The sequence below is a fragment of the Misgurnus anguillicaudatus genome, unplaced genomic scaffold (assembly GCF_027580225.2).
Source record: "Misgurnus anguillicaudatus unplaced genomic scaffold, ASM2758022v2 HiC_scaffold_33, whole genome shotgun sequence".
Classification (NCBI taxonomy): domain Eukaryota; kingdom Metazoa; phylum Chordata; class Actinopteri; order Cypriniformes; family Cobitidae; genus Misgurnus; species Misgurnus anguillicaudatus.
The window spans coordinates 2,501,353-2,513,574 of record NW_027395283.1 but is presented as its reverse complement, the minus strand read 5'-3'; the positions used below and the strand labels follow the sequence as shown (position 1 = coordinate 2,513,574).

The following is a 12,222-nucleotide window of genomic DNA, read 5'->3' as shown; positions in this document are numbered from 1 at the left end:
GGTGAGCAGAAGGAGCTGAGGCAGGCCCTGGCTGCTTTAAATCATTCTAAAATCTTTAAATCATTCTAAAATTGAAAGGACTTTTGTGCAGGAAGGAGTGACGTGGAGTTTTAACACCCCAGCTGCATCTCACCAAGGTGGGGTTTGGGAGCGTCTGATTCGCTCTGTGCGCAGTGTAGTTACCTCTGTATTTGGACATCAACTGCTGGACGAGGAAGGCCTGCAAACACTGTTTTGTGAGGTCGAAGCAATACTCAATGACCGGCCAATAACTAAGGTCTCAGAGGATCCCAATGACTTGGAAGCGCTCACTCCAAATCACATTCTTCTGCTGAAAGGCAAGCCCATTCTGTCACCAGGTCTGTTTGAAAATTCTGATCTGTATATTAAGAGGAGGTGGAGGCAAGTGCAGTACATTGCGGAGCTTTTCTGGAAAAGGTGGACCTCAGAGTATTTGCTTGTGATGCAAGAAAGACAAAAATGGACAAGGCAAAAAAGAAACTTCATTCCAGGAGATATTGTTGTAATCGCTGATGCTACAGCTCCAAGAGGCTCATGGATGATGGGTAAAGTTCTAAGTACTACAGCTGACTCAAGAGGACTGGTTCGCTCTGTGAAGGTCCAAACGAAGACCAGCATCCTGGACAGACCAATAACCAAGCTCTGTCTTCTCTTGGAGGCTAACAATTGACAATGCATCTCACTCTCTCTCTCTTCTGTTTTCTGTCTATTTGGTTTTTTTTTTGCAGGCATGGAAAATCTGAAGATGCAAGATTTAAGCTTAGTGTTTGGGTTATAATTATAGCTCCTTTGTGCTAACAGCTAAGGTTAATTGTGGGCAACTTACCGTCACAATTAGGGGCTGGGTTGTTGGAGCTATTTTTGCACTTTGTTTATTTTTAGGCTTAAGTTATAGTCTACTATATAGTCTTTAGTTTGGGCATGTGGTGCTATGTTAATTTGCATAAATGGGTTAAGATGGGAGGAACCGAAAAGGCTGCGAGGGCATATGGTTTTTTACCACAGGGTGAGAGAGGCAGCAGGAAATGTCTGTGAGCTTGCTTATCTGTGTAAATAAACCTCCTCGAACTCGTCTTTGGCTATGGACATTAGTTTATTTTTGTACCTCTAACCATGCGTAAAGCCTACCCATGACGCAGCCTTAGTGGCCATTTGGAAAAGTTTTGTTGTTATTAGTTTTGCTTAACCCATTTACTCCTAAAACGCTTAAAACCTATGTTATATCTAGGATAAATACCGTTATCTCCAGAGGGTTTTCAGAAAAAATACTAAGAATTGTCAACGTCTACCAAAAACTTAATATCGAAGCCTTTGTAGCACTTAGAAACATGAAATAAAAGTAACCGGCATTAGATGTAATGTTTCGGCATGCAGCATCAGGCACAAATGGGTTAAGTAAAAGGACAAACAGCCACTACAGGTGTCATAACCTTAAGGTCACTGGTGCTTTACAAAGACTGTTTATTAAATCTTCCAACAAACATTACAGTGTTAAGGTTTTTCTCCAGTATGAACTCTCTGATGGGCTTTGAAGTAACTTGAATAAGCAAACATCTTGTCGCACTGAGAGCATTTGAAAGGTTTTTCACCTGTATGAATTCTCTTATGATTTAGCAATGAAGACCGGCGACTAAAACTCTTTCCACAGAGACTACAGTGATGAGGTTTCTCTCCAGTGTGAACTCTCTGATGGGCTTTGAAGTGACTTGAATAAGCAAATGTCTTGTCACACTGAGAGCATTTGAAAGGTTTTTCACCTGTATGAATTCTCTTATGATTTAGTAATGTAGACCCTTGGCTAAAACTCTTCCCACAGACACTACAGTGATAAGGTTTCTCTCCAGTATGAACTCTTTGATGGGCTTTCAAGTGACCTGAATAAGCAAACGTCATGTCACACTGAGAGCATTTGAAAGGTTTTTCACCTGTATGAATTTTCTTGTGATTTAGTAAATTCTGCTTTAGACTAAAACTCTTCCCACAGACACTACAGTGATAAGGTTTCTCTCCAGTATGAACTCTCTGATGGGATTTTAAGTGACCTAACTGAGAAAAAGTCTTGTCACACTGAGCGCATTTGAAAGGTTTATCACCTGTGTGAAGTCTCTGATGAGTTTTAAGAGTGTGTTTGGTTTTGAAGTATTTTCCACATTCAGTGCAGTTGAAAGGCTTTTCATCACTGTGTGTCCTCATGTGATCATTTAGATCAGAGGAAGAGACACAAATCTTCCCACACTGCTCACAGTGAAACTGCTTCTTCTTCTTCTTCTTCTCTTTGTGGTCTTCTGAATGATGTTTCTTCTCTTGTATGGTAGTAAAGCTGATCTCAGATCTGGTGAAGAGTTTCTGTTCTGTGTGTTTTGAAAGAAACATGAAACAGTTAAATTGTCGTCTTTTCATTCTTATTTACACAAAAAAATAGGGGTGCACAATATATTCAAAAAATTCATTATCATCGCGATGGGTGTGCGCGATATACATATCGTATGGAGCTGCGATAACTTACATTTATTTTACGTGGCTATCATTTGTGTGTTGCATGCTTAGATTGTCCAAATTACACCAACCAAAAGGTGTTTCCCACACATTTACTTTACTTGGGCGGCTCTCCCAGGTATATTAACAACCGGCCATGTATATTTGGCATTAAATTTTGTCGATTTGCCCGTGATAACTACATTATGCGTGCAAGCACGTTGTGTCTTTTCAGATGAGTTTTCTGTGCATTCGAGAACAGGCCATTATAGCTCAAACGGTCAAAGAGTCATTATGTAAGCTGACCCTACATACTTTATAAAGAGTATACTTTTGAATCTGAAATAATGACGGATTAAGCTCTTTTAATCTGCAAGAGAGGAATAGAAAGAGAGGCACTTTTACTGCTTCTACACAAACCTATCAACTTTGTAATCTTTAGACATACATTGTCTATCATTAATACTTTACATATTATTGTATAAAGTTAGTCTTTCTACACCTCTCACAATGTTAATAAATCCCTTTAAAGGGGGTCCTATTCACAAGTATTGCAGTAAAGTGCAAAAGTCTGTGTGCTCTTCCACTTTTCGTAGGACTTCTTGATCGATAAGCATATTCAGCTCACTCTGAAGGTTTTCCTTAATGTGAATGCTGCATTTACGTGGTGGGTCGATGAATGGGTTGGCACCTTCTTTCAGGATCAGCTTTGCTGTGCCGCTAAAACTGCCTATTTTATCAAATATGGTCTGGAAAATTGTCCTTCAGTTCCTTAATGCCTCTTATGTGTTGTGGTTTGCACGTATTAGTTGGTTGTTTCACATGTTTGTTTTCTTTTTCAGACATGTATCTACATTTACAGTCACAAGTCTAAGCAGTTCGCTTGTGGGTAATCCGACAACAGCTGGTCCAGGTACGTCAACAACATAGAATTTTGCATCTATCCATCTGGACTCTTTGTTCTGGCACGGCATATTGAGAATTCCATAACAGGGTATTATGTCACCGGTATACAACGTCAGCTTTATGTTGGATGCTGGTTTCAGGGGTTGCATATTTTGTGGTGCTGTTCCATACATCTGCTGGAATGTACGCAGTGGTAACGTGTTTCCTGATGCACCGGTGTCTATTTTTAACAAAGTGTGTATCCCTGTCCTTGTAAGTTTGGTGATTTAACATTCAGAGTTGTATATGCTTCATCTCTGGGTGGCTTCACATGGATGCTATGTAAGCACATTGCACTGGAGTAAAAGTGCTTTCGGTATGTACTCACATCATCTTCTTTAGTATTGTCTACTACATTGATGCTGGGCTCATCCTTGTGCTTGTAGTCTCTTCTTGGGTAGTTATGTCTTTGGTATCCGGTGCGTGGTCGTGACTTGCTTCTGCGCTGCGCGGAGAACTGTCTTTGTTGTCTCGTCTTTTTACAGCATTTTGCCTAATGGCCTTTATTTCCACACATAGAGCATGTATCATTATATGCAGGGCTTTGCCTTGGTTTGTGGTTCCTGTCACAGTTTTGACAGGTTCGTCCTCTTGTTATTACATGGACTTTATCCTTGTGTGGCACATTGAGCTGTTGAATTTGTTCATTTCCAGCTGCTAAGGCTTCGTGTTTTCGTCCCCCTGCTAGTACTTCAGCAATTGGATGCCCTTGAGGCTTGCTATAAAGATCATTTCTTAAAGCATCAAAGGGAGTACTTGCAATGATAAGCTCAACTTATCTTTCATTAAGCTCTTCATCTTAAATTGGCATTTCAATGCTAGTGTTCTGACTCTGGTCACAAAATCATCAATGCTAGTCATCTGTTCTCTGTCTGTATTGCATGAGATGTAGCCTGTGAATTCTGAAGTTAACATTTCACTTTAGTTGTCCTTCAAAGAAGTTCCACAAGTTGTCAGGATTTATCTTATCTGCATCACTGAGACCACTTGCATTAAGTCATTTTAAACCCTCATCTCCAATGCCTCTACACACTTTCCTAGCTTTTTATCTGCATCTGTTATTTCATCATCTTCCAGATATAGATTCATTTTTTGTTTAAATAAAGACATTGCCTCACTTAGATCAGGATCAGACCAGTTCATCATTGGTAGATCCGCTGCCATTCTTTAACATTTTTTTTGTTGTAAATTTTCCTTGTGTGTTCCATTTTGCTTTCGTTGTGTTTCTTAGACCGATTCACAATTATCCACGGACAAAGTGCCTTCTCCGATCTGCAACACGTGTAACGTTAACAGGTGAAGTCGCATTGTTAACTCCGTTAAAACTTCAGCGCGGTCGTCAATATAGTTTAATCTTGTTGCACGTTTCTGTACTTGCGTTGACAAGATGTGCATGCTATTAATATTAGAGGTTTTAACCGCTGCTACCATGAAGTAATACTCGACCACAAGGTAGATGAACTAGTAACAACTTTACTGTGTGTCTCAGCATCCATGCATCATACACAACATCACTTCCTGCTTACGTACACAACGTATTACGTATCACAACACGCATCGCCATTATTGTATCTAGTCAGAAGAACGGGCTTTCACCGAAGCAGGTAGGGTAAATATGGTTTCTTTATTCACAAATACATGTCAAACTAAACTGAGAAGATATTTATATGGCGACTGAGCAGTGGGTTATGTAGATGTGTTTTTTCGTTTGCTCCGGGCTCTTATTTGGTGTTTTGAGTCTGTTTAAATGATGATAGCCTACTTTGTCAAGTCCTCAAACTTTAAACTTTGCAAGTCCTCAAACTTCGCTTAGATTTGAGGTTAGTGTATAATATTTGGTATAATATAATGTAAGATCAAACAGTAATGAAACGACCGACTTGAAACTAAGGATTTGACTCAGACTGCGCTCCGCATGGGGTTTTAACACCTCGTTTTTCTGTAGGATATTTTTTAAGAAAAATTTAAAATTTTTACAATGTTTTCAGCTTAAAAATACATACATACATACAAACCATACATACATACATACATACATACAGAATATAAGTTTAACTTGTTGAAAAATACAAAACATGCATGTCTTAATTAACAATTTTAATAAACGAATATTCAAATATTCGTTCTTTATGAGCTTAAATATTTGAATAGTAAATTACTGGAAAATGCCCATCCCTAGTATTCACAAAGAATTTTAAGGCTAAAAGTAGTGCCTCCTAACCAGTGTTGGGGAAAGTTACTTTTAAAAGTAATGCATTACAATATTAAGTTACTCCCAAAAAAAGTAACTAATTGCATTACTTAGTTACTTTTCATGGAAAGTAATGCTTACGTTACTTTTAGTTACTTTTGCGTTACTTTTTCTTGGCTAAAGCTTGATCTCTTTCAGGCCTTGCAGGTGTTTTTATGACTGAAAAGTTCTGCCTTCAGAAATTGCATATTTCATCACAAAAATGTTTAGCTCTGGTCTGCCATCTCAGTTTCTGACTCAAACTGTTTCCACACAGGCACAGAGAGTGCATACGTTTAGTTTAATTAAGTACATATTTTTTAATCAAATTAATTAATATAAAAAAGTAACTTGAGTTACTTTTTTGAAAAAGTAACTCAAATATTAATGTGTACATTTAAAAAGTAATGCGTTACTTTACTCGTTACTTCAGAAAAGTAATATTATTACGTAACTCAAGTTACTTGTAATGCGTTACCCCCAACACTGCTCCTAACTGGCGAATTTAGGAGCAACTCCTAAAAATAATGTGCTTGTCACTCCTAACTTTAGGACTCCTAATTTTTTTCACTAAGAGTAACTCACGAAGCATTTTAGCCCTAAAAGTAGCACCTAAGTCTGGAACAGCTTTAAAGAAGTCGGGAGGACTCCTAACTCACTAAGACCTATTCACAAAGGATCATAAAATGGCTTAGGTGCTGATCCTCCTTAACACGTACAGTTTCACCAACTCAAAAGCATTGTTTATGACATTTGTTTCATAATTCATTACATTCATGACAAGCAGGACATTTTTAGAATTACATGAAGCAATAATGATATTATATATTTAATATTATAGGCCATCCTGTTGTCATGCTTGCCCCTTTAAAGGCTGCAATATCAACCATCGACTGTGATTGTAGTGAATACCACCACCTCTCGCAGTCGTCGGGGGTCCGTGACACAAGCAGGAATGCTGCATTGATCTGCAAACAAAGCCTCTCCCATCAGTGATGCGTGGGTTGATCCGAAATGAGCGGGGGCCTGCGGTCACCCGCGGTTACTAGTCATCCAAAAATATTTTTTGTGATTTTCGGGTCGCGGTTGGTCGGGTCGTTTGAAATAAAGATGCCAGTTAACTACTTTGAACAATTACTACACTATTTAATTTTTATTTTTTGCGTTCGGAGTTGAGGGTGGATTAGTTGAAAACGTCGGTCGGGTGCGGGTTGTTTATACCCGCGCATCACTGTCTCCCATGTCTCACCCTTAGGTTTGCCGAATTTCCCTTTTATTGTGTTTATTTTTTCAAGCACCAACTGGGCCAGCCGCAGTAACTGATTCTGCGTCCAGTTGGGCTTTCTTTTCCGTTTTGGCGAGTTCATAATCCACCGTCATTTATTTATTACATTAGGCTACTTCAAAAGAAGCAACATTTCCTTGCTTTAGGTAGTCTATTTAGGCTAATAGGATGTCAATTAGCCAAGCAAGTGTTAATTTACCAAGCATGTATTTTAAGCTGTGTTTAAGAGAGAGAGATAAGGTTACATGTTCAGTACTACATGGCAATAATAATGAAATACATCTCTAGTCCTTTCATTAAAGGCACACCGCAGAACTTTTGGCCACTAGGGGGCGCTAGACATGTATTTTCCACGCCTAGCTCCCCTAGTAGGCGCACTTCTGGAAAAATCGGCCGAATAAATACAAAAACAGGCAGGATGCAGATCGCGCATTATAATCAAAAAACGTCCGGTTCCGATTTATGGCCGGTCAACCGCATCCCTAAAAGTCATACCTCTGCAATTCTTTGATCGATTGTGTTTTAGAAGTACTGTATGGTCAAACTCTAATGACAGCAATGTGATTGCAGATGCACTGGTAGGAGTGCCGAATCTCAAAATGTATACAACCATCATGCATGCTGTTTCAAGATGAACACGACGGCGCTTTCGGTCTGAAAGCATTAGCAATCATCCGACTTGCACACTCTTTATCCTTTCCCACCACAATGATCCTATTTAATGTTTACTTAACCAAAGTTTATCACATTCGTAACATTTTAACGTTCGTAAACTTTTGGAAAGAAACCACAAACTTGCCCACATTTTTCGAAATCCGTGAAATCCTGTCAACTCTTCCTCCCACGCAGAGCATGCGTGACCTAGACAATTTTATATCTGACTCGAGAACCGCCCAGAAATTAGGAGATGGAAATTTAATGTCAGAATAAAATGTTCGAACGTTATGATTTTTGACAGAAACTCTCTGCCCCGGTTTAAACACGATTTATGAACAATTCATAATTTAGCAACGCATATAAAAATTTCACCTACACAATATGTTTTTATCGTTTCTAATGATAGAATTACATGGAAAATTATATCTCTGTTTCCTTTAGATTCATAGTTTAACGTTCATAACTGTTTGGGCAGAAGGAGTTACGAGCGTTAGTGAATGTTTCCATTGTATCATGGTAGATTAAGGAAATTATACAGTCTTTCAGTGTCAGTAGTACTATTTTGTAGAAGAAACACCAATAAAAATGTTATGCACCAAAATTCTGAATTTTATTAAAGGAAATCAAATAAATGACTTAGGAAAAACCCTGATGCACCGACTGCCTCACCCTGACTACCCCAATTTCTGGGGACGGAAATAAAATAAAGTAGGCTATCATTACATGATAATGCCAAGGCTTAGTGGCATAAAATTTACTTTAATATTTCTTACATCTATCTTAAACAAAACAGTGAACTAAAAATAAATAAAAAGGATAACAACTGGTTATTATATGATCTGTATTGTTCATTACACCTCTTGAGGACCGAAACTGTGGAATTGGAAATAATTAAAATATATTTTTGTACACACATATTTAAGTTAACGTTGCTGAATAAAGAAAGAGATAAAAATATTGTAGTCTCGGAGGTAAAAAGAGAGAAATAAAAATGTAATTCACGTTAACGGATCTTACAACCCAGTTTATTTATCCGCATAACGTTAGCGAGCTCCGTTTTTACATCAATCAAAAGCTTCTTTTAACAACATATCCTCTTCATAAAAACGTTAAAATCAATCGAAAACCCCTAAAGTATATATTGTTCTCTCATATTTAAATTAATAAATGACGAAAGAGAGAAAAGAAATCTGTAAAATAATGTTTGTTTCTGAGGTAAAATTAAACGACCGTGACGCGAGTTCGCCAGCGCGCGCTGAAGGAGCAGAGTAGAAAAGCGCGTGCTGCAGCAGTGTAGCACGCAAACGCAGAAATAAAGAATACAATGGACTTATTCATGTTTTCAATTAATTTCCTTAAAAATGTGATGGATAGCAGCAGTAGTTAACACACACGGAGCAGTGGGCATTTACAGAGCTGCCCTGCAGCTTTAAGAAGTTGTCTGAGTAAAAGCCATCCATTATGCTATTAAAGTTTTTGTATTTCTTAAAAAACCTACAGGAAACGTTCTGGAAAAAAAGAACCAAATGGAAACCATATGGGAACGTTAGGGAAATGGTCTGTGTTTGCTGGGCTATCGGTTTTTAATAAAAAAATATCTAAAAATGTGTTCTGAAGACAGTCTGAGCACTTGGGGGTTTATTAGGATGACACAGGGGTAATTGATTTAAGATAAAATTATACTTGTGGGGTGAACTAACCCTTTAAGCCTACATGCTGTTTCTCAATAAGTTTTAAAAGATATCCTAAACTCCTTTAAAATTGTAGTACTTACATTTTTGTGGGGTCTTTTTGTGACTGAAAACCCAAAACATGTGCTCACATGTTAAAATTGTTAAAAATACAACAATTAAGGAGACATACCTGATGGAATAAAATCATCATCTTCCTCAGTGCGATCTTCCTCTTCTGTGTGTTCAGTTTTGATTTCTGTGGGTTCAGTTTTGATTTCTGTGGGTTCAGTTTTGATTTCTGTGGGTTCAGTTTTGATTTCTGTGGGTTCAGTTTTGATTTCTGTGGGTTCAGTTTTGATTTCTGTGGGTTCAGTTTTAATCTTCATCATGAGGTTCGTGCAGTCGATGAGTTTAACTGAACACATCTTCAGTTTGGTCTGCAGGATCTGCTGCTGTTCTCCAGCGTTACAGACAGAATCCAGAGACTCTGTGGAGGTTTGATCCTCCTGTAAGCTCTGTTTACTGTCACACACTGTAGTGTCCTGAGTGTCTGTGAGCTTTGACTCAGTATAACAGAGTAAAGTCAGACTGAGATCGGAGTCCTGTGTGTGTCTGGATTTCTCTTCAGAGAGTTTAGAGTCCAGCAGTGTCTGTGGTGTGCGGCTCTGATCTCTGCTCATCCACACTGAATCCAGACTCCCATCATCAGTCACATACACTGAAGATTCACAACAATCCACATCCTGACAACACAACACACACAAACAGTAAGATTAGAAATGATCTGATGTTGTCTGATTCAGGTAAATGATGTTTAAGCTGTACAAACCTCTCGATTCATTGCTAAATCTCTTCTTGACCTCAGCTTTGTCTCCACTAATGCCACCTCTTTCTTCAGCTGAGAGATTTCTGTGATGACATCATCAATATATCCAGCACGGACAGATCAGTTCCTACTCATTTACAGCACATCTCATCATCATCGTCTCAACACTTAAATACACAGAGACAAGACTCTGTTTACACTCAATGAAACACGCAAGAGAGAAAAACACTGATGATACACAAACACATCACACGCGCTCTTTCTTTCTTTCTTTAGTGAGTTTATTTGCGGACTAAAGAGCTGCAGCGCCTCCTGCTGTACTGGAGACAGAAGACGCTCACTGCTTTACAAGTGAGTATGAGGAGGCTGCAGATCTGGAGGCAGATTTACGGCTCTGTTGTTTCTGGTGTGTCAGTAGTGTGGAAAGTGTGTGAGAGTGTACACAATATAAGATAAATAGTATAATGATCTGCACCAAATATTAAAATATGTGTAGATATTTACTGTTGATTCAAACACTGCAGGAGACAATTAAACTGCAATGGAATTTAGTGAACGGATAATTATTAACACATTGTGATCCACTGTACCTCCCTTATGAAAATTAACAATGGTTTTAATGTGGTAAAGGTGTTTTTTGTGTAGTGATTAGTTTTTTGTAGTAAAAGCTATATTCATTAAAGGTTTCATAATAATATTTAAAATTACTGTCACCTCTTTGTATCTGTATACACACAGGGAGAGAGAGCGTGCACGAGAGACAGAGGTGACAGTCATTTTAAATATGAAAACATATGATTCAAGTGTTACTACATCCTTCTAAAAGAATCACTGGTGGCTAACTATGATCGTCACTTTAGAATATTGATCCACATTATGACTTATTACTAGAATGATGTGGTAACACTTGAGTCATTACTAGTGACTTACCATGATTATCACTTTAGAATACTACAGTAATTTAATTATTAAATTATCATTAAAAAAACATGGGGTTTGAGGTAAGCGGGCTCATAAAAAGGCCAGCAAGAATACTGAGAGTTGCTTTTGCTGTACATTGATTTGATTGCTTTGTATGTTGAAGCCCTTGCAAGTAAAACATTAAATTCTTCTTTTTTAAGCATTCATTCTGTCTTGTCTCAGTATATCAGATTATTGCTGAATTTCCACCACAGCAGTCTACACAATCTTGCATGTTTTTATTTATTTTAGAGGTACACTGCAAAAAATGATGTGTTAATTTTTTACACATTGTGTGTTTCATGCCATTTAATGTGTTATAAAATAAATGAAAGGGACAACACAAGTTGTGTTAAAAACAGTGATGGGAGTAACGCATTACAATTAATTCTGTTACTGTAATTCCACTACTTTTAGCGGTAATAAACATGTAACGAAGTATCTTTTTTAAATCAAGTAACGCAGTTAAAATGAGTGAAATTTAAATGAGTTGGTTACTCGTGTTACTCTATTTTGTGATAAATGAACACTTGAAGACAAGACATTTCTGATCTAACGTCGCAGGACCATGGGGGTGGGGGGCACAATAAATAATAACACAGAAGGTGTGTTAGTATAGGGACAACACATTTAATGTGCCGTCCCGCATGTGTTCAGTCATTTAAAGGCAAGATATTTGATTTGATCCAGAAACATTTATAGTTATGCTTGTTGAAAGTCTCCTCACATCCTGATACCAATCACTATGCTAAAATGTCTAAATGTATTTGTATAAATATATGTCATCTGTGAAAGACATAAGACTATTAAATGTTCAACAAATCATTGAAGTTGGGCCGAACGCAATAATTGGACACATGCAATTTTTGCTCCTCTTCTGTGAATGTGTTTTGCATGCCACTACGCAACCTGTTCACGCAGACATCATACATCATCAGCGTGTTCACGTGCACTTTGTAAACAGAGGCAAACAAACTTTCCTGCTGAATTGACAAGCTGCACATGAGCAGCTATTGTGTTACTCGTGTATTTTTAAGAATTAGCTTAACAATATTTATGTTTTCAAAAATACAAGCAAACTATTACCTCTACACAACCGAAAACATGCTGTATTTAAAACAGTTGTTTATGTTGTTATTCACTTTGTTCA

General features: G+C 37.8%; 1 protein-coding gene across 1 annotated transcript in view; it reads right to left on the bottom strand.

The window, feature by feature from the left end:
- Positions 1-12,222, bottom strand: part of LOC129437123 (uncharacterized) — a 54,843-nt gene that overhangs the window by 22,534 nt on the left and 20,087 nt on the right. The window contains 3 exon segments of the mRNA XM_073865726.1: positions 1,515-2,372; positions 9,477-10,029; positions 10,116-10,231. Of these exon segments, the coding sequence (XP_073721827.1) occupies positions 1,515-2,372; positions 9,477-10,029; positions 10,116-10,231 (1,527 nt within the window).